At 41.7% G+C, this 23,053-nt stretch overlaps 1 protein-coding gene across 3 annotated transcripts in view; it reads left to right on the top strand.

Annotated features, from left to right (window-relative positions):
• Positions 1-19,122: 19,122 nt before the first annotated feature.
• The window catches only part of fbxw4 (F-box and WD repeat domain containing 4), an 80,387-nt gene continuing 76,456 nt past the window's right edge, over positions 19,123-23,053 (top strand). For 2 of the 3 annotated variants that reach the window (XM_049601235.1, XM_049601237.1), the window contains exon 1: positions 19,123-19,454. In XM_049601235.1, the coding sequence (XP_049457192.1) occupies positions 19,270-19,454 (185 nt within the window). In that variant the 5' untranslated portion in view covers positions 19,123-19,269. The remainder of the gene's footprint in view (positions 19,455-23,053) is intronic. The other variant, XM_049601236.1, reaches the window with a different exon arrangement.

Raw genomic sequence — 23,053 nt, forward strand, 5'->3', positions numbered from 1 at the left:
TCTCATGACACTTTGCAAACATATCAGAAGTGGTGAAACATTTTGTATGTTAGGAGTTTTGTGCTCGGTTGCAATAAAATAGCTCAGTAGTGCCCCCTACAAAATTTCGATGAAACAGCCCCTGAAGGTGGTTTAACCCACATGCATGAAATTTGGTAGGCACATGTAACAGACATACAAAAAAAAGTCTCTTGGACCCATGCTCTAAACCCCACAGGAAGTCCGCTATTTTGAATTAACTATACAATTTTTGTGCATTTTGGCCATTTCCAGGGGTCATACTTTAATGAACTACTGTGTCGTCAAACGTAGAGGTACCGCCACAAAACAGGAAGTAGTTTATGACTCCAGCATACATGGTCCAATCTCCCCCATACTCACCAAATAGGACCGATGACAGTCTCACCCTGAATACATCTATATGTTAATAATTAGTGGAAGTTATAGCGCCCCCTACTGGTAACAGGAAATGTTTTATCCTTTGATGTATATCTCCTACAAAGTTGACCAGATCCACCTCAAACCTGGTCAAAAATGCTGTAAGACCTAGGTGATGCTTTATTGTGGAAAATGTGAGTTTTCATCAAACGGCGCTGCCATGATGGTGGAGCAAATGCACAAAAATTGGTACACACGTGTATCATGCCCAGATGCACAAAAAAGTCTCTTGGACCCATTGCCTAAACCTAACAGGAAGTTGGCCATTTTGAATTCCGTGGTCAGTTTTGATGTTTCCCACGTGTTGTATTTTATCAAACTAGTCCTAGAGATTTCATCCGATTGACTTCAAACCTTGGTCGGTCCCATCGAAAGATGAAAAGTTATTACAAGCTTGAGTTTTCATCCATCTCTGTGACTGTGGCATGACGTCAAACTTAGGTGTACTCCCATAACACAGGAAGTACTTTATAACTCCAGCATACATTGTCCAATCTTCCTCAAACTTCACAGGATTAATGACAGTCCCATCCTGAACACATCTATATGCCAATATTCGGTATTATACATAGCACCACATACTGGCAACAGGAAGTACATCTATTCAGACACTTACTGTTTGATTTACCTGAAATTTACATGCTGTGGTCTATATTTGATGTGTAAAACATGACGTATCGTTAGTGCATTCTCCAGCTCCCTCCGGTAGAAAGAGGAAGCGGTACAAAATGTGAAATAGGTAATTCCAGCACTGTATCAAGGACATGCCAACTCACTCCTGCATGTGATGTCTGACTTTGATAGAAATTAAGTGCTGCATCAGCTGGCGCCCTGCCAGCACCCCTGAGCTTCGCAGAGGTGCGAGGGCCTGTTCACTCTGCTTGCAGCTTTAATTTTAGAATTGATTTGCAAATTTTAAGGCCCTGTACGGTTTGCCACCACACTACCTGACTGAGCTTCTAAATCATTACATACCAGTCCATAACCTGAGGTCCTCTGATAAGGCCCTTTTAGCTATTCAGCAGTCAAGGCTGAAGACTAGGGGTGACAAGATGCAACATTGGATTGTGCTGTTAATGTAGTAACTAGCTCACTAGCATCAAGGCAGTCTTCTGATTTCCCTTTTTTGAATGACTAATACAGACTACCACCATCTGCTAGTGTGGAAAGTTATTTCCTCTCACGTAGGTGCAGAACATACATGCTGGTTGGTCATTGGCTGTAGCCTTTGTGGTGTGTTCATGTGCAACTTTTTGGTGGTGACACAGGCAATGTCAGAAGATGCAGTTCACTGTTCTCTTTTAAATCATCTCTCAAGACTCACTTTTGCTGTCTCTCTTTTTCTTTGTTGTGTTATCTGTTCTTTTATGTGTACTTTTCACTACATAATTTTCTTTACTTTTAGCTGCTTTACTATTTTATTTTGTTATTATTTGTTGATATTTGATTGTTCTTCTGCTTTCTTTTATTGGTTCTAGTATGTGATGCACTTTGTAATGGTAGTTTTGAAAGTGGCTATAAGTGAAGTTATTAATTATAAGCAACGTAACACTGTTTCACTTCATGTACTTTTTTACTTTTTACTTCACTACACCTTGTATATAATAAGTGACTGCCAGCAGTTATTACATATTGAGCTACTAGCTAACACTATTCTGAGGATGTTCAGATGTAGCCTACTGAGTACGGAAGCAGTAAGGTGGATGGATTCTCTATCAAAAATGACAGGCAGCCCATTAAAGCCCCCATTCAGCAGTGCTAACAAAAGCCACCAGTCCCACCAGGCTGGATAATTGAAACGCAAACAACTGATCAAAGTGAAGCTCCAGCTCGACAGTTTCATTGTTTATGTACGGGCCTTATGCGAGACCTGTTGACTTTTCCAATTGGAGCTGTAAACTTTTGTTTGTCCATGCATTTCCAAGACTGATTGTCAGACTGATCTGAACAATTACCAGCTAAATGTGTTTGCCAGCTCAGGCAGAGCACCCCCTTGCTGCCCTAAAAAGATCAAAAGGGAAGATCCCTCTCCCTTCCATAGCCCCCTTGAAACACCCCCACCACAACCCCCAAACGTCCCCTCCACTCCTTTTAACCCTCCTCCCAACCTCTTCATTTCCTTTTAACCATGACAGTTCAGCTGGAAAGCCAACCATAAATGATTTTTTTCGACGGCCCAGTGTTTGGGACATGGCCTTATAGAGAGCACAGCCTTAAACAGAGGGATATGTCTTTTTTTTTTTTTTTTTTTTGGTAAAGGAAGACAGAAAAACAATCTGCATATTTCAATTATGTGCGGTTGTGCACAGCTGATCAAAGAGCTGCAGGGATGCCACTTGCAACTGAAGGCTTGAGGACCCTCATGATGTGAATGAGCACAAATTGATGCTACTGATGCTAAACGGTTAAACGCCTCACAAAATGTCATAAGGTCAGTCCACTTTTGGTGGTCATTTGACCATAACACAACCTTGGCAGTTTTAGTGACTAAACAGCCCTCAGGGCTGTGCTGGGCTGGATTCCACTCTCATTCTATTGCACAATGTCTATATAACTCACAACATGAGGTTGGGAGGGAAATCCAATGCATGCTGGAATTAAGTGAAATCAACAAACATGATTCATTATAAGATTATAAGGATAAGATAAGGCTCAATAAAAACAGAACAATCTTTTAATTTGAGTGAAGTGACCCTTAAAATTTTCTTCTTGTTTTATTGTTTGTTTGTTTTCTTACAGATCCATCTTATATGAGTTCAATGAATGTCCAGCTGAGTGCTCACTGAACTCACTCAATTATCTGTGTTTGGGTTAAAACCATCTCTTTTCTGCTTTGAAGAAAAGCAAAAATGGTCGTTGTTTAGTGATGCACAGGTCGACCCACAGCGTGCAGCCTTACCTGTGTCGGGTGTTTCGGGTAATTTTGTCAAAGAATATTGCAGGTTTCGGCTGGGCGGGTCATACAGTGACAAAGCAGCATTATGAGTAGATATTAATAGCTTAAAATAATATATACTTTATTGATCCCCAGAGGGGAATTTCAAGTATCACAGCAGCACAAGACAAAAAGACATTAAATAGAATACAATAAAATAGAAAAAAATAAAATTAAAAGATGACAATAGATAAATAAAAGATAAAATAAAAGTAAAATTGCTGCATCAAGATGATTACAGTGACTAAAAATGGCAGACAAAGTGTCGAATAAAATAAAGAGTCATTTGGCAGATTAAGTGTCATAAAGTGTCATGTTGATCAGATGCAAAATAAGTCAGTTCAGAGCTGGATGTAGTTTAAGCCAAACTGCTGTTGTACAGTCTGATGGCGGTGGGCACAGAAACATTGTGCAATAATCCATTCTCTCTTCCCCTCTTCCCATCTCTCAGTCTCTCACACAACAAGCAGTTTTACTGCCAGCGCTGCTTTGCTCTGGGTTTCCGTTGTGTGGCTTTTGACCAGGAAAATCTGTTGAAGTCATATGAAGACATATTTAAATGTCTCCAGATATAATGTCCAGTAAAAATATTTCCCTCTGCAAATATGCAGGCCTAACACGGTATCCTAACAGCAAGCAAGTGCCTCTCTGTCCACACAGAATCCATTAAAAAGGCACTCACTGGGGCATCAGTGGCTTAGTGGTAGAGCAGGTGCCCCTATTGCCACAGCAGCCCAGGTTCAAATCCAGCCTGTGGCCCTTTGCTGCATGTCATCCCCCCTCTCTCTCTCCCCCCTTCACACTTACCTGTCCGGTCCATTAAAGGCAAAAATGCCCCCCCACCCCAAAAAAGTGAAAGTTTTCACCATTTATTTAAAGACTTTGTTTGAACGTTTACATTTAGACCATGTTTGACCGGTATTTCCAATTGTGAGATTTTTCATCCTCTACATTGTGCAAATAATACCCTGTCCTCGCTTTGGGGCCTAACTAAGAAATCACATCCAAATTTCTCAGTTGAAAGTCAATATTGCAAATCCCAGTGAAATATGGTCTATGGTGTATGTGAATGTGAGGTCAATGTCTTCGACTAGTTTGTGAAAAACTTTCACTTCTGAAACTATTCTGAAGGTCTTTTCACCACCATAGATTTAAATGCCTTTTAACCTGAAAATGCTCTCGGTAATATTTAACTACACAAGTGGTTCTGGCTTTAAGATTACAACTATAATAGCATACAAGTTACATAACAGGTCAGACTAACACATTTACAGCTTCTATCAAGGGTTTGATATATATCTTTAAGTATAACTATAATTTCTGTAACTGCAGAATGAAATGCACGAAAAACACGTTTTTTTATTGTGAATTTTACTGGACATACAATATAGCCAACAGCAAGTAGGTCATCACCAGACACTTTCAGCTCCAGTTTGCAGGTATGTGTTTCAGGTTTGGGTCATTGATTAATGCATATGTTTACAGGTCAGTCAGGTTGGATTTGCTCTCATAATGGGTTGGGTTGGCGCTGATTTTAGAAAACCCTGACTCGCACATCACCATTGTGGTTGCCTTTAATAATTATAAACATAATGCTATGTCACAATGCCTACCTCTGTTTAGTCATTTTTGTTTGCTTTCCTGGTATTCCAGTCATCGAAATCTCCAGTTTGACAACTGCTTTTCCCCACCTGCCCTGTAGTTGCTTGCAGTGGGTCTCATTCATGAAACCTGAGCAGAACAAATTTGTGTGTAAACTGCAGAAGGAAAAGTATGTGTATTTTGGCATTCATCAATATGTTAGTAGCTCTGATGTCTTCGTAGGTACTAACAAAATCCACACCTGCTTCTGACTGCTCGTAGTGCTTGTGTAAATAAGAAATTGCACATAAATGTTGCTTGTCACCATTACAAATTACAGGATTTTTTATGCATTGTGCTCTGTTATGTTCACAATACACAAATGCCTTTGAAGTATCCTAAACATGACAAGAGATTGGAAATGTAACACATTTAGTTAAATAAGTTGACATTTAGCAGATTTAAGCTTCAGATTAGGGTTCTTAAAAATGTAAATGAGTTATTTAAATCGACTTAATACAACACTGGAAAATGCTGTTCTCTGAATAAATAAAATAACAAACCAATGTGCTCCCCCTCTGCCCTCTTTACACACTACAGCCCCAAAATGCATGTCATTTTTGTTTAATTTAATTATCAGAGACGTGACGTAGGAGATGTAAAAATTATTTCAAATTGGTTTTAAAATGTGTGGACATGGGAAAGCAATTTGATGTCTATCTCCACTTGCACTGGGCAGCTGGTGAACCTAAATCTGGCAGAGAGTTGAGGGGAGATGGTGTGGTTTTACGCTGGACCATCTTGTTAAACATAACGGAGGGTTATTGCCTACATTAGACTGCCTGCATTAACATGGTTAAATAGTGGTTTAATTTTACAACAGTGACAAACAATGCTGAGGCTTGCGGCAAACTGACAGAGTAGTCTCTACATGCAATGTAGGCTACTTATCTGCTGTGACTGGGACAGAGCCTCCTGTAGCTGTTGTGGGGTATTTTTGTGTACTTGTACATTTTTTTGCATCTAGTTTATGTTGAACTATGTTCGTTTAACATTTTGGGTGGTTCTTACAGCAGAGAACACAAAGTTAACGGCGCCTGTTAAATCCGTCAAGCCCTTGATTTACCTGTCGCTGACGCACCACTACTAACAGAAGAAAATAAAATGTTTTTCTCAATCCTGCTTCACCTAAATAACTTCAATCTCAGCATCTGACAAGTTTTTTTTCTTTCTCTCTCTCTCTGTCTTTGTTTGCTTCATGTTCACAGGTCAACAGGATGCACCTGTCCATAGTTATTATCACCCTCATATATGGCAGTCACTAGCTATTCATGATAATTGCCGACTTGTGGGAGCAGGCTGTGTTTTCACGATTGATTGGCATTCATGAACATACACACGTGCCTACGATGAAATCCAAGTTTTCCACAGTGTTCATGAATCCGGAGTAGGCTTTTAGTATTGAGGTATCTTATGGGTAACACTTTACTTAAAGGTCAGATCTATAATGCATTATGAGCACATTCATAAGACATTATAACACATTTATAAGGCTTTATAAATGTTGTTACAAATGTTAATAATCATGTATGACAACTTATATCAAGGTTTATAAAGTATTATAAGTGGTATAAGTAGTGTTTTGCCGGAATGAAGCCTACATTTCCCTTGAGCTCTAGCGTGTATTGTCGTAAAGACGCTTACCTGGCTCACGCATGTGTTTGTTTGGGGATGAATGAAACAACAAGACAGGAAAACTTTGCCCCCGCTCCTATCGGGGATCCCAGCTCACCTCTGCCGTGCCCCATCTCTACCTCTCCAGCATAAGTGCCACTGCCACCGGGGGTAAACGCAGCGGTTGGCTGGTAAGGCTGGAGGCCTGTTTGGTGAGCACTTCCACGGCTTCTTGGACTGAGTATGGAGCGGTGCCTCGCCTCTTTATTATTCGGCACTCGATGGACCCTGTCGACACCTGGCTGGTACCTGTCGTCGGCCCGGGTGAGGTGTTCCAGCCCCGCGGCCCCTGCTCTCCTCGTCCCCACTGGCACAGTGAATCTGCGCAACCTGCGGCCTGTGTGTGGCTCCCCGGACAGCTAACGCCGTGGACCCGCCAGGATTGGGCTGGTAAATGCTAGATCGCTAGCGAACAAAAGGTTTATTCTGAAGGATTTCCTGACTTCCCGAGGACGTCGGGTCGAAGAGGAGGAATAGCGACTATTTATAAGAGTCACTATAAATGTAAGCAGCTAGGTAAGATGACATGTGCCGTCTGAGTGCCATAAATCGTTTTGTCCTGGAAGCGACCTGGGACGGACCCGGAGACAGTTTGCTAAAGGTATGGATATACACTACATAGAAATAGCTTATCTTCACACCGATGGTCTCATTTGCTTTTGTAGGTCACGCACAGACATCAGCAGAAACGAGAGACTTTTGCATATCCAGTAAAAGTTCCTTGTAGCTGCTTTAAGCATTTATTATATGTCAGAGCAGTTCTTTGAGTCTTTATAACTGGCTAAAGTTATGATATAATGTGCTATGTAACCCAGTACTTCAGATTCTTCTTTCAAATGCTGTTGTCACTTTGGCACGGAAGTATCAAGCATTATGAATGCTGAATTTATAATGCATTATGTAACCACTTATAATACTTTATAAACCTTGATATAAGTTGTCATACATGATTATTAACATTTGTAACAACGTTTATAAAGCCTTATAAATGTGTTATAATGTCTTATGAATGTGCTCATAATGCATTATAGACCTGACCTTTAAGTAAAGTGTTACCCAATATAAAGAGGGTCCTCACATAAACTGGGCTGTCTCTCTCGAAAGACACAAATACTTTTGAAGTTAGTACAACATGACCAGAGCAATGAACAATGGACAAAAATAACCCTGATGCACTACGTCACTTTACACATATCCACACCTTTTATCTTGTCTATTGTTACAGTTTTAATTTTATACTTCTTTTTAAGATCTGTACACACTGTGTGTGCTTTCAGAATCTCTGCTCTGCAATTGTTTCTAATCAGTGTATTGTCTTGTCTTGTATGTGGAGCCATGTTGAAGAAGATTTTCTGTTATGACAGACAATAAAGTTTTCTGAATCTGAATCTGAAAAAGAAGAAAAAGGACTGTGATGTTCACTTTTGCTCAAGAGGTAGAAAACCTCCAACTACCAGAAGGCACTGGAGTTTAAAGGTTCTGCACAGTATCTTGACTCATTAACAGCTTCTTCCCCAGACCGTCAAAGCCATCACCCCACCCATCCCACCCAAAGACTGACACTGGAACCACACTAAAATACTGAGCGCAATACAATACATACTCAGTGCAGATGTCTCTGTACACTATGCCAGCCACTCGGTTAACGCATTCTAAGTACGCTGTTCCTGCCTGCATCTTACACCCTGCTTTTATATGTCTCAGGAGCATCTTTGCACAGCCTGCATCTGGGGTCCTGTCTGGTGTGGTAGACCCCTGCTTCTATTGGTCTTGTACTAAGTTCCTGTTCTTGTGCTGCCATGATTAGTGCTTCTGTGTTCTCTTTCAGTCCAGCCTTTTCTAGCCACTGGTAGAATTTCTTGATGTCGGCCACTTCTTCAATCTGTCGGTGCCTGAGGTACTCACTTAGCAGCTCATCTTTGGGGGGCATCTTCCTGATTTATTCCTGGATCTTGGTTGTTTCATCCTAGACAGTGGCTCTGACACTCATCAGTCCTCAGTCCCCCTTGCTACGCTCAGTGTACAGTCTCAGGGTGCTGCACTTGGAATTCCTGTAAACCCTCTATGCATTGTGACATGCTTCTTTTTCTTGATATCAGTGGCCTCTATCTCCTCCTTTGGCCAGCTTATTATACCAGCAGGGTATCTGATGACTGGCAGGGCCTACACGTTGATGGCCTGGACCTTGTTCTTTCCATTCAGCCAACTTTTCAGGACCTGCCTTACACTGTGTAGGTATTTGGCTGTGTCTCCTTGCGGCCTCCTTATGGTTCAGAACAGCTACCACTCCACCTGGCTCAGTCTTGGCAAGGTGCTGAAAACATCACTGAGTCTAGATTGGTAGAAAAAAATTCTACATCTATCCAGTGTTTCACTTTATTGTTAAGCTTTCGGTCTATTTGACCCCCAAAGCATTCATGAAGCAACAATGGGCAGGCTGGCAAAAGTAACCAATCTCAGTCTAATTACCAGCTGTATGCAATACACCTGTGTGCAACCCTGGTGGTAGGAGCTCCACTTTCTGGGAGTTGTAGTACTGGATGACAAAGTGAAAGGCACACAAATGGAAGCCATATTTGTCTTGTCATACAGTACCACAATGTAAAACAAGGGTGGAACACAATGAAAACAGAAAATATTTAAAATCACAGAGCACCTTATAACAATATCAAATCACAATTACATCACATAGTAAATAGGGCTCTGAAAGGAATCAGGCTAGAGCCATCATTAATCTGATTAATGATGGCTCTAGCCTGTCCATTGTTGCCTCGTGTATGCTCTGATGAAGGTGCAATAGACCAAAAGCTTAACTATGAAGTGAAATACTGCATAGATGTAAGCATGTGGAAATCTTTTTTTACCAATCTGGCCTCCTCATGGTTCCCATTGGCCTGCGGGACCCCAAGGTATTTGTAGTTGTCCAGAACATCTGCAATGCCGCCCTCTGGTAGTTCAATCCCCGCAGTCCTGATCATTTCCCCTCTCTTTAGCCCCATTTCCACCAAACATTTTTGGTATGGTACCTTTGTAACCGAAAGTACCCTTCAGACATGGTACCTAGACCCTAGCATTTCCACTGCAAACCGTACCTTTAAATATGGGCGGAGTTATTGTCACTCACTGTATTTCCTCATTATCGGTGACACAGTCTGCACCCCGGTTATTGTCCACAGAACAAGACTGCACACCAACATTTTCAGAACAAAATAGCTCAAAACAAACCAGGCTGCAGTGAGAGTCTCTCTCCATGGGATATGCAAAAATAGTGGGTTTGTGCATGTAGTACTTCTCAGGCAAGCTCAGGGGTTTAGTGTTGAGTTGGCCTGACGCCCTTTTGACAACCCTTTTCTTTTCTCCAAGTGAGGATTTGGATATATGCAGTTCACATAACCCGGCTGAAATTAATATATTTAAACGCTTGAAGATCCACTCATTACTAAAAGTGCATGTCATATAAAAACTGAAGTAATGGTCAAAGTTGTCATATGCAATATCTAAGGTGTGCTGATTGAGTCATGTTGTCAGCTCGTGCACTGTGTAAAATTACGAGTTCATGTTCCACCTTAAAAATCCCAGCTGTTGGCACAGTATCCATGTGTATGTCATTGAGTCACAGGCTTTCTTGTAGTCAATCCTGGCAGTGCACAGGTAGGTCTGCCTGGTATTGCAGTCTTGGGTAACTGCTATATCAACCAGTAGCCTGTTGTTGGGTCCCCTCGTATCACTACCAATTCCTTTCTGGGTCTTGCTCTTGTATTGGGCCATGTGCCTGTTCATCTAAGCCGCTATGATGCCTGACAGAAGCTTCCATGTTGTACAGAGGCAGCCCTTCTGGGGATCCTTCATGATCAGGACTGTCCGTCCTTGGGTCAACCACTCCGTATGTAATCTCTCAAGACAGATTCTGCAATTTACATTGTAGAATCTGTCGGCAGCCCTGTGTGAAAGACGACTGTGGGGGGGGCATGGCTTTGAGTTTGAACGATGCTGCACTTTTGCCAATCACAATGGAGGGGGCGTGACCGAGACATGCAGGTGTCCCCAGGAAATGTGTACCTACAGAAACAGCAAGCTCCGCGTTCATAGCGACCGCTCCACCCAAAACGCCATCTCGTCAACATGATTTTTTTTTTTTTTTCCAGTGGATGTCTTAGTTACAACATGGTTGAGCAAACTGGAGTAGTTTCATGTTGTATCCAGCAACAGGAGGCTTGTAGCAGATGACATCCTGATGTTAGCTTTGCTGCTGCTGTTAGCTGTCCCTGTCAGCTGCAGTCTGATGCTTTCTAGACATCGTGATTTCCCAAAACTGAATAAATACCACACATAGCAACACAAAACTGCTTTGCTAGCTCAATCATGATGTAACTAAGATATCCGCTGGAAAAAATATTTTATTCACGGACCGTTTATTGAGTTATTACCTTATTTTTATACAGTCTATGGTTATTACAGACACCGCTAACGGCTAACGTTAACAGCTAACGGTTAGCCCAGCTAATCTACAATGTTATTATTGTTATTATTTACAAAACGTGCACACAGAAATAGTAACGTTTGTTCAGTCATTGTGTTTATAGATTTAACAAACATCAGATTAGTCTACACGGTGATACAGTGACGTGAAAAATGTGATATACAGCTAAACTCTGCTGGTTTTCTACCCGAAGTATTTGTAAACAACACGGCGATTCCCTGGGGGCACCGCCGGAAGTGAAGGGCGTGAAAAACTCCGGGCTGTGCCTTCAGAGGTAGAAGGGAAAAAAAAGTTTTGTTTTTTTTTTTGTTTTTTGTTTTTTTTTACCAATGGATTTCCAGATTGCTCTGTAAGTGTCCCATCCATCAGCAGCTGGTTTATTTTTGCTGCCAGGTGTTCATGGGGTGCAGTTAGTTTCTTTGGCCAGTAGGTGTGGATCATGTCAGGGCCCGGTGCTGTCCAGCTCTTCATACCTCATACTCTTTCTTTGTCTGTCTGCCATTGTAATGGTAACTGACTCTTGTTGGGAGATTGCTGTGGTCTGCTCTTAAATCCACTAGCCACTTAGCATCAGTGTTATGTGATGCCTCCCTCTCCCATATGCTCCTCAAGTATTGTTCAGTTTTAGCCCTGGGTGGATATATTCTTGTGTTGTTACCTTGCCACTGACAGTACACTTTGGATGGTTCAGTGGAGAACATCCTATTTATCATCCTTGTGTATCTCTCTAGTGGGTAGCCAGAGATGTGAGCCTTTGCTTTGCAGTCTCCAGTGCCTCAGGTATAGACAGATTGTTGTACTTCCTAGGTATTCCTTTCTTCCCTACACTTAAAGATAAGAGTTAACTAACCTCTCTCCATGTCGCCTTGATCTTGGCCTCCAGCCTCCTTCTTCTTCGTGGCTCATGGTGTTCGTCTTGTAGCCAAACATCTCTAGGATCACTGCTGCTGTGGTGTACATCAGCTAATCTGCTTAGTTATGGTCCTAGTGGGGATAGTACATAGTTCTGCATTCACATCATCTAGCAGACTTTCACTTTGGTAATCAGCTTCGGGGGTGCTGAAATTCCAGTTAATTCATTATTATCAATCTCAGGTCAATCGCCCTTGTTGTAAGGGAATCTGTGTCATAAGGACTTGGGGCTTGGATGATGATGACATCCCCACTTTGACCTGTCGTCCTGGCTCCACCTTGCTGTAGCATGTTTGTTGTACCTCATCAATCTCTAATTGTGAAAGCAGTTGCAGTTTGTGGATGTTGGGTCACTGGGCTAGGAGTTGTTTCTTTGTCAGTTTAGATGTTCGGTTTCAAAGCATCCATATATCCTGCATCCTCTGGATGTAGCCCCTCTCACTGGGGTTACTTGTATCATAGCATTCAAACAGTTCCATATTCTCTGCTCTAGGCCATCTATATCTTTGTTCCAGTAACCAGTAATCAAGGTGTCCTGGTTCCCCAACATATTGTTTATTGGAGCAACATCCGACTCCTGTTTTTGTGGTTTCACTCCCCCTGAGGTAGGCTAGCAGCATTATGGTCCTTGCCTAGCAGCATTATGGTCCTTGCCTTACGGTGCTTTCAGACCTAGAGTTTACTTGCTTTGGTCCGCATCAGGGATGAATGTTGTTACAAAGCTGCATAATTGCCTAGAGTTGGTTCGTGCTCTCACAGCAGCATTTACAAGTGGACCAGATAAAATACCTTGCACAAGAAAGCTGCTCTTGATTGGTCAGAGTTTCCATGTGGGAAAAATCCAGGAAGTAAACAAAATGTTAAAGAAGAGTACACTTGCACGATAAATGTGACACTTTCTAATGTCACAATGGAGGGACAACTGATTTTAGCGCTGGTCATCTGGTACTATATTAATTGTATTGTTCATTTTAGGCAAACCATAAAGTTTGAAAACAAGGCACGGCTCCAACTAGAAAACAATGTTTTGATGTATTGGATGCGCCGGATGCCCATATTAAGGCAGTACAGGAGGAGGCGCACTGTCACATGCTCATGCTTATTTAACCCATACAATGCCTAATGCAACTGCAGTTGGTTCAGACTGATGGTGGGACACGTTCTCACCTCAAAGAGTTCATTTGAAACAGGACCAGTCCAATTGTTTTTGTGCACAGAATGCACCAAAGTGCTACTGCTGTGTTAACACAGCAATATAGCAAATTCTGGAGGTAGTCTCTGATAAACACCACCCTGTGGGGGCAAGCATTGTCATCTTGGAGGATAGAGCTCGGTCCCAGACTGTGGAGATATGGGATTAGCACTGGTTGCAGAATTTCATCTCGATATATCTCTCTGCATTGAGATTGCCTCCAGTGAGGGGGATGCCGCCCCACACCATCACACTGCCTCCACCAATAGATGTTACTCTATCGGTGCAGCAGTCAGCAAAGTGTTCTCCGGGTCTATACATATATGTATGTATATATATATAGACATGCACACATGCACACACACACACACACACACACACACACACACACACACACACACATATTTATCCCTCAGAGAAAGGAGGGAGAGAGATTTTCTATTGTAAGGACTCTAGAAACCCATTTTCACTGAGAGGTGTGAGGTAAAGAGACCGCTTTAACGAGTTTTAGACTTATAAGGTTTTTTTAACAAATTAATCTAATTTATTCTGAAGAAATTTTTTTTTTTTTTTTTACATCTTTCTTTCCTTCTTAGACCTTATTGATTACATTACATTATAATGCTTGAAGATAATTTGGAATGAAGGGTTTGAATTATTGCATGTGATTATTATCAAATTCTAGGCTCACAAGAGTAATGCAACAACAAATAAATAGTAGATGACACAAACGTGAGGTCATGTAGTCCTCAAATAAGTGAATAAAGCACTGCATAATGTAACAACATTATTTGATGTGGTTTAAGGCTTCAAGCCACTGAATAGTGTTAAGATAGATGGATGCTCAGTTGCATTGCACAGTGTATTATATATCAAATACCCACCTCAATCAAATCTAGTGTACAACATACAGGTGCATCACCATAATTTAGAATAACGTTAAATAATGTTACCTTCGGGAGCATGGCACTCACTTAGGCTGAATCCAAATCTCCACCTCTGGATTTGCAGACTGAGCCCTGCGGACTTCAGGCGTACGTAACGTGACATCTTCACCGTCACCACATAAAGTCTGCAAGAGCGGAATTCTGCAGCATTATAAAATGAGGACAGAGACAGGCTTGGAGTCTGTTTCACTCGTTTCCGTGGGAACATTTGAGAGACCATCATGTATATGGTGATCACTGCAGCACTCACCTATGTGATCAGATTGCACAGCTTTTATAGGCTATTCTGCAAAATACATGTTGATTATCTCTATAGCCTATACCTCTACATATTTCTCTATCATGATGTTGTTGAATTTTATATCTGGCCTACATTATTCAAGTAACGTTTTAATATTACAATTTATAATACGTTTATGGGGTTTTGTGTATGTGTGTGTTTTCTGTCAGCAATTTGGAAAAATTAAAACATCACGTCCGTATTGCAATGAATTGTGGGTAATTAAACTAGTGAAGTCTGCACCCCAAGCGGACTCTCTGGAAGTCCAAAGAAAGTCTGCTTGAGGCCCCTTGTAGACTGAATGAATTGTGGATTTGGACAGCCCTAAGCACTCCCGGACTTCCCGTGAACGCTCCTGCAAAGTCCACAAGTCTGCAAGTGCGGTGAAGGGCGAACATTTGTGTTCAGCCTTAAAGGGATAGTGCACCCAAACATGAAAATTCACCCATTATCTACTCACCCCCTCATGAGGATCAGGTGAAGTTTTAGAGTCTTCACAACACTTGCGGAGATCCAAGTGGAGAGGAGGTAGCAACAAAACTCCACCTAATGGAGGCTTAAGGCACCCCAGATTCAAACGTCAAAAAAACACATAATTGAAACCACAAAATATCTTGATACTGCTAATCCGTAGTGATCCAAGTGTCCTGAAGCCCTGACATAAGAAGCTGTATGGAAAAGGCAACGCATTCATGTGTGCACGCTTGTGTGAGACCAGTGAAAGCACGAGATGTTTACAACATATCTGAGACAAAGGCCATTGTCCACCTGAACTTCCTACACAGACTTCTGGAGTGAACGCCACAGACGGAACTGTTCTAGTTGTATCCATTTCTTGATATATATCCATCCATGTCTTTTATATTTTATTAATTTGCGATGGTTTGCATGTGTGCTTTTCCTGGATGCTGGAACCAAATGAAATGTTTATCTTCAAGACCCACTGAGCTAATTTTTCTCTCTTTGAACCCAATGTACTGTCCAGTGGGGGATGGCTAGTTGTCCCAAATGGCTCCAACGATACAGGAGGGCAAAAGTTTTCTGTTGTGTCTGCCGAGTTTTTCCCCTCTCAACGCCCACTCCAAAAAACCCGATAAGCCACCAATCTGCACTGGCTGTAATAGAAGATATACAATGCACTGTGATTTCACATTTGATGCACGGTCTCGTCAGTACTGATGTCCACATTCTCAAGTGCAGGCATCGCCAATTCCCAGTCTGAGCTTTTCTCATCTGTTGGCATTGCTTTGCATTTGAAACAACTACACCACCAGGTTTCCAGTGCTCGACTCCGGTATTCTGCGGATGGCTGAGTGTTAGGCTCATGAACTGCGGCGGCTGCTTCGTCCAGTAGCCTGAGTTCCGTCCATATACTCGGGCTCAAACAAATACGGTTCAACAAAGAAATGCTGTTCCTCCTCAGTTTCAAAGTCTTCAGACATGTTGGGCTGTCCTTTGCTAAAAGACCGTAGTGCAAATTATCTTTTAGCTCTGTGGTTACTGTTGTTTCTCCCTGTAGTGCACGTGTCACGTAATGCAAATAAAGATGTACAGGTAAGCAAGCGCTCGCGCACATACATGAATGCGGTGCCCATGTCTCACGCAAGCATGCACACGTGAACGCAGTGCCCAGAGAGGCAGTTAGAGCTACAGGCTACAATGAGGCTAAAAACAGATGACGTTCAAATGACGTTTTTCCGAACAACTTTTTATGTCGGGGCTTCAGGACACTTGGATCACTATGGACGAGCAGTATGGAGATATTTTGTGGTTTCAATTATGTGTTTTTGGACGTTTAAATCTGGGGCGCCTTAAGCCTCCATTAGGTGGAGTTTTGTTGCTACCTCCTCTCCCCTTGGATCTCAGCGCAACCTGATCTCACAGAAATACGTGAAATGACCACGACCTCTTAACACCACATTCCGTGGTGGCAGCACATAATGGGTTGAAATTATGTGCCGGTACCATGGAAACAATGCCAATGTAAAGTCAATTAGGATCCTTTGTCGTCATGGACACACGGATTCCCTGATTCAACAATGTCCTGTATACACACAAAAGCACAGAAGTGTTCTTGATATTAAAATGGCAAATATATTCCTCTTATAATTTCCCACCAATAATAATAATAATAATAATAACATGATAGTTTGGCTATACTAGATATTTGATATATATTCAGTAGATTTACTTTTTTATGACACTATTTGACCCCTCTACAACTGGAAGATCCTCCACACCAAAAACACCGTTTCTAGATTACTTGCTAAAATATCTAACCATCTTTACTTTTTCTTAACACAGTTCATCTAGGTGCAATGTATTTACTAGTTCGGCTTTACTAGATATTAGATATATTCAGTAGATATATCTTTTTACAACCCTATTTAGAACCCTACTTTGCAAATCAGAAGAACTACAACTATGTTGCTGATATGTATCAAGCTGCATGGCGCGGTCCTAGGGAATTGTAGTTTTTTTTAAAATATAAGTGTTTTTCCTAGATTTGGAAGTAAATACTGAATTGAGAGTACACTGTGGACTATAAGGGGATGGTAAACACATTTGTGTAATCAGATTTTAAATCTAATTTCTAAATGGGTGAAAATTACTGGTATCTAGGCACCAGTTTGATGGAGGAAAGATGGAGGACAGTTAATTTAGACATACTATCCACACTGTTTTGATACAAAGCTGGTTGAACATTAGCTATATTTCCCTCTAAGGCGCTCCAGTTTACCCTCCTGGTCCTTGTCAGTGCTTGTCTCCAGACCCCATGGTGGTGTGGAGGAACCCATGTAGCTGCCCAAGCCAGTTGACACCCATGAAACTTTCACACCACTTTAGAGAGAGGAGGTGTCACTTCTATGGCCAGGCTAGCCACTTAACTTCAGTCTGTCCAGTAAAAGGTGCTCACCACTAGGTGAGAGGGCACAGGTGAACTACACTCACAATCTGGACATTCCCTCTCTGCCTCATAAACATCCCGAACACAAAATAAGAAGAAATAAGGAAATCCAGACAGAGGGCAGAGTCTCTGCAGAAAAATACACTGCACACACTGAGTGTGGGTCATAAGTGATGATTGCTTGTTGGCCCTAAAACAAAAAAAAGAAATGTTGCTTAATAATCTAGGGAATTTAACTCCCTGGATTAAATCCGAGGTTACAAGTCTTGGTGTTATCCTAGATTCAGATCTCAGCTTCAGGTCCCACATTTTCAAGGTGACGAAAACATAATTTTCCCACCTCAGAAACAGAGCTAAGGTATGGCCATTTCTAAATGAAAAAAGATCCAGAGAAATTGATTCATGCCTTCATTCATAGCTGACTCGGCTACTGTGATGCACTTTTTACTGGCCTCCCAAAAAACACAGCTGAAAGACTTGAGCTCATTCAAAACTCTGCAGCTCATCTATGAACCAGAACTGAGAACAGAGAGCACATCAGGCCAGTCTTAGCTGCTCTGCACTGGCTTCCTGTTGCATTTAGAATTGATTTTAAGCTCCTCCTCCCTGTATACAAAGCCATACTTGGGCTAGGCCCAAGCTACATTGCTAACTCCCTTGTTAACTATTTGCCTCTATGAACGCTGTGATCATCTGCTGCTGGTTTACTGGAGGTTCCCAGCAACAGCCAGAAGAAGATCAGGAATGCAGCCTTTGTCAATTGTGCCCCAAAGCTACAGAAAACGCTACCAATAGATATCAGGGAAGCCAGCTCGCTAAATATTTTTAAAAGGAAGCTAAAAATGTATTTGTTCACTTTAGCCTTTAACTAGCTCCGACTTTCCTGATACAGGTCTGAAACTCTTTCTTGTGTCTTGTGTGTTCCTGTGTTTCATGAAAGGCGCTATTCAGTAAAGTGATATTCATATTCAATAAGGGATATTTGCTGTGTGAGTCTAAACACTGTTTTTAGGAAAATTCTGCAGTACACCTTTAAAGGTTTGCTTTGTGTTCTAGTTTTGCTCTGGCCTCATCTCATAATTTGGCATGTTTTATTGTAAGGACTTTTGTAACATACAGAAAGAATGTTTACACCAGGCGCTGCAAAAATAAGGCCATGAGAATAATGTAAGGTCCCAGCCACCTGGATAACTTTCTTTTCACCCCGATGAGATCAGGAGGAATAATCAAGATACACTAGGCCAACGCTGAGAGGTTGAGGAAGAGCTCCTACACCCAAGCCATAAGGATACTCAATAAAGACCCTGCATAATCCTAAACACTGACATTTATTTATTACTACACTACTTTGAATATACACATCAATGGAACTGACACCTGCATATCCTGAAATCAAATTGTATGATTTGCAGAATCATATTCTATGATTTCATGTGACAAATGAATTGATTGATTGATTGATTGATTGATTGATTGAACTTTATAGTGCTAAAAGTATTTTGTGAAGTAGCCTCGTGTATGAATACTTATTATCATAAAAAATACGTAGATCAGTGTTATCACATACACGCACATGGATTCATATAACAACATAGTAGCCTACAGAATACAGATAAACCTGTTGTTCAGGGGTATTGGGAAAGACAAAAGTCTGAGATACACAAAAAGCACTGAGCAGCATACGTCATCACGTCCAGTTCCGTCGCACTGTCGTCATTCTCCGTCAGGTCATTGCTGGAATGGCTTCCTGTTTCGTCTGTCCTGCAGCTCTCTGAAATTGAGACATGATTATTTACTGTGTTTATCAGCCATTTTTACAGTAGCATTGTGTGCGGGCTAACACACAGAGCCGAGCTGTCAGCATGCTGCTGTCCCAGCTGCCAGAAGATGTTCTCTATCATGTCTGGTCGTATTTGGACTACAAATCTCTCAGTCGCCTCTCTCAAGTTTGTAAAACTATTTATCACTTTATAAACCGGGACACTGTGTGGAGGAAGATTGCTAAAGAGTTTTTAAACACTGGAATTACTCGGAATGGGACGGACATGTAAGATAACAGCCGCACACCGATGTCAAAAACCTCGTGTATTTTTAGCTTAGCGTTAGCTTCAACTGTGTTACTAATGGTGCAGTGACAGTGTTTACTGCAGTCTGTTGTCTTTGGACACATACACTGTGTATTGGTCATTAGTCAGGTACACTATAACAGTGCCTTTATACTGACTGAGTGTGTTGTGGTGGCGGGGATACTTTAACGTTAATCAGGAATGACCTTATGCATCAGATTTTAACAGCATCAACAGAGTGGTCGTGAGAAGGTAGTCTGTTTATATTTTTATCATTAAGTACTTGAAATGACATCCATGTTGGGAATGCATTAGTGTTACCTGTAGGGTAAAGTGTACCACGCCCACGTTTCTTTCTCTCTGCAATATATTGTCTACAGTCAGTGCCGGACTTAGCACATTCAGGGCCCCCGGGAACCTTCCCCTGACCCCCGACCCCCCTACCGCCCAATTTATTATTATTATTATTATTATTGTTATTTTTCAGGGTAATAGCATTTATAACTAACAAGAACAAGTGATATTGAGAAATCAACAGAAATAAACAACTTAGCTATAAAACAATAATAATAAAGAATGAGAGAATGCAGTATGTTCAAATTTCATCCTCTTGTTTTTGTACGTTCTCATCCCAACTTATCAAACACGGCCACTCTCTCAGTGGACCTAAACCAGAGTCCTGCACTGGGTCAGGTACCCGACGGATACTTGCAAAAACAGCGGATTTGCGGGTGGTTTTTAAAAAAACATTTTTTCCCGGGTTCAGATCTGGGTGGAAAAAATAACATGCCAGTCGGATCGCGGCTTTTAGATAAACACATCAGTCATCAGTTTGGTAAACTACAGATAACTATCTTGGTCATTATTTACTCTCTGAGGATCGCCTCTGCTATTTCGCAACAGTCATTGGTTCAGCTGTTTACACGCGTTTCACCATCTAATAACATAATTTGTGATTGGACGACAGAATCAACATGGCTGCCACCGTCTAACAAGCGCCGCTTCCAAAACAGTAATTATTTAGGTATTTGAGAAATAAGTGGATAAAACGTACAGCTATCACTTTATAATGTTTCTGAAGTGTTTCCCTGATGGATTACTTCTCTCCTCAATGGATTCTAAAAACACGTGATGGCTCGTAACTGCTGAACATCGCTCTGGACAGAAAGTAAGTCTATTATTACACATGTAAAGTTCCTTTACATAGATTAAAAGTTTAAAAGCATTAAACGTAACGAACGAATGCTTTTACACTTGTATGGGAGAAGAACACAGAGGGTTGATGATGGAGCTGAACTCAGGTTTTTATTGTGAGAGCTGCTTCATTCAGGTCATTGTTTACTTACTGACACCTTAACTGTGGCGATATGCTGTTCAATATTCAGCCAATATGACCCAGAATGATTACTTGAAATCCGGGTTACGGGTCGGGCTGCGGGTCGTGTTTCAATGGGTCGGACCGGGTTGTGGTACTAATTGGCCTGATGCACGGGTTTGTGGTTCGGGTGCGGGTTTGTACGTCGCCAGGTCGGGTTGGGGCGGATTTTGAAAAATGGACCCTTGCAGGACTCTGACCTAAACAGCCAAATATGATGTACAAGGTACCCTCCTGTATCTGTTTTTTAAGTTCTGGGAGGGCGTGTCAATGTGCACTTGCGACATGCATTGTGTCATTTCAAACAAACTTCCTTTTTAGCAGGAAACGTACAAATTTCACTCGTTACACGCACACAGTCATTTTTTAAAATAAATATACAGTGTACCGAAAACACCTGGTTTTTATGTTTATTTCCTTGAGTTTGGACAACCAGAGCATGTGAATAGGTTTAGAAAAAACATCATAGCTTGGCTTAAAATAAGTACTGTAGGTACATACGAAATGGAACATAACATACGCCATGTGATATATGTCACTACCATAGCATGCTACACATACTAGCATGCTTCATTGTTATTAAAATAACTCCAGTGATAGGAGAAATGAACAGTGGGGTCCTGGGTGAAAGTCCAGTGTTTATTTGACCCAGCCACTTCCCATCCTACCCTATTGGGACTTTCTTTATACTACTGTAGTTGCCTGTGGCATTACAGACTGCCCCAGGCCTGTGTGTTTCATAATGCTACAAAAGGTGCCTTTGTGCATTGGAATCTTACGCAAATGTACACCGACATAGCACTGGTATTTGATGATTTTGGTAGTTAGCCACTGCATCATCAACTGCTGTGACTCGGTGCATATCATATTGCCGTGAAAGGTGGTGGTATTTGATGAGTTGGGTTATTTTGGCTCACCCCCGTTTGGGAGGTGCCCTATGCGGCCGCCCGTGTCGTCTGTAGGGAGAGCCACCTCTGATCCACCACATGACCACATAATAGCAATTGTGTTTTAAATAATTTAGCACATAAATTTGAATATGCAAAATATGAGCCCAAAACTGAAATAATCTAGAACTTCAAACCTAGTCTTGCAAAGATCGGGTAATAAAGTAGGACCCTCCGTTTGGTCCTTATCCTGTCCTGTGGTATTTTGCTTGAGTCGTACATGATACCAAAATAGTGTTTTCAATGAAATTAGCAATTAGGATAAGGAAAGTGTTGGTTTTGCCTTGGTACTAAAATTCTCAAAGGAATACAGTAAAAACAAAATATAACTATAAATAATGGTATTTATAACAGTCTGATATTCATAGACTTGTCACACATATCTGTCAGATAGAGCATTGCAGTCACCAAGTTAATGACAGAGGCAGTGACATTGCTAAGGTACAAGAAACAGTCAGACCATCAGTCAGGTTGATAACAGACCCCTTGTCAAACTTGTTAGGAAGAAAATGAAGGCCAACTATCTACAAATCTCAGGTGTGCTCTCTTTCAGTTTGGCCTTCTGTCTGACAGCTAGTGTTTCTTGACCTGTTAGACTTTTTCTTACAGACATGCATCAGTGGGCCCTGGCTGGATCGGCTGGCGGCGGTGGATTGTGATTGTTATGGTTTCATAACCAGCAAAAGTGATGGCCATAACTACAAAAAGTGAACTAAACTACTTAAAGAACTAAAAGAATCAGCCCTCACGTTTCGATGTGGGTGTGACTGACTGAACCAGCACAGCCTGCAGACTGACTGACTGACAGGTCCAGAACCACACTGGCATCCCAGTGTCCTCCCTCAGGTCTTTCCTCCAGTCAAACCCACACAGGTCACTGTGGTTGCCTCAGGGATGCAGGTGATAGTGTAATGGCAGTTGTCGACCCTGCTGAGAGCAAGAAGGTGATACATCCTCTAGTTCCCACAGTGAGACGGCTTCAAGCTGCTTCCTCCTGCTTTCTGTGCTCCCCCTTTGCCATGGGCTTGCTGACCACATGTGAATGCATATGCCACTGTTCTGGATGAGTGTCTGCTGCTCCTGCTCACAGGCCCCGACCCCTCAGACAGGCATTGCAATATCAGTGTCGGAACAGCTTCTGCCTCTCATGTTTTCAAAAATGAAGTGTCACAGCATGACATGTGACAGTTTAACAAGCTATAAGGCTTTGTGAAGACTTGTCCAATGTTCTAGTGCAGTCTTATATTCATACCACAAC

Source organism: Epinephelus fuscoguttatus, linkage group LG16 (assembly GCF_011397635.1).
Source record: "Epinephelus fuscoguttatus linkage group LG16, E.fuscoguttatus.final_Chr_v1".
Taxonomy (NCBI): Eukaryota; Metazoa; Chordata; class Actinopteri; order Perciformes; family Serranidae; genus Epinephelus; species Epinephelus fuscoguttatus.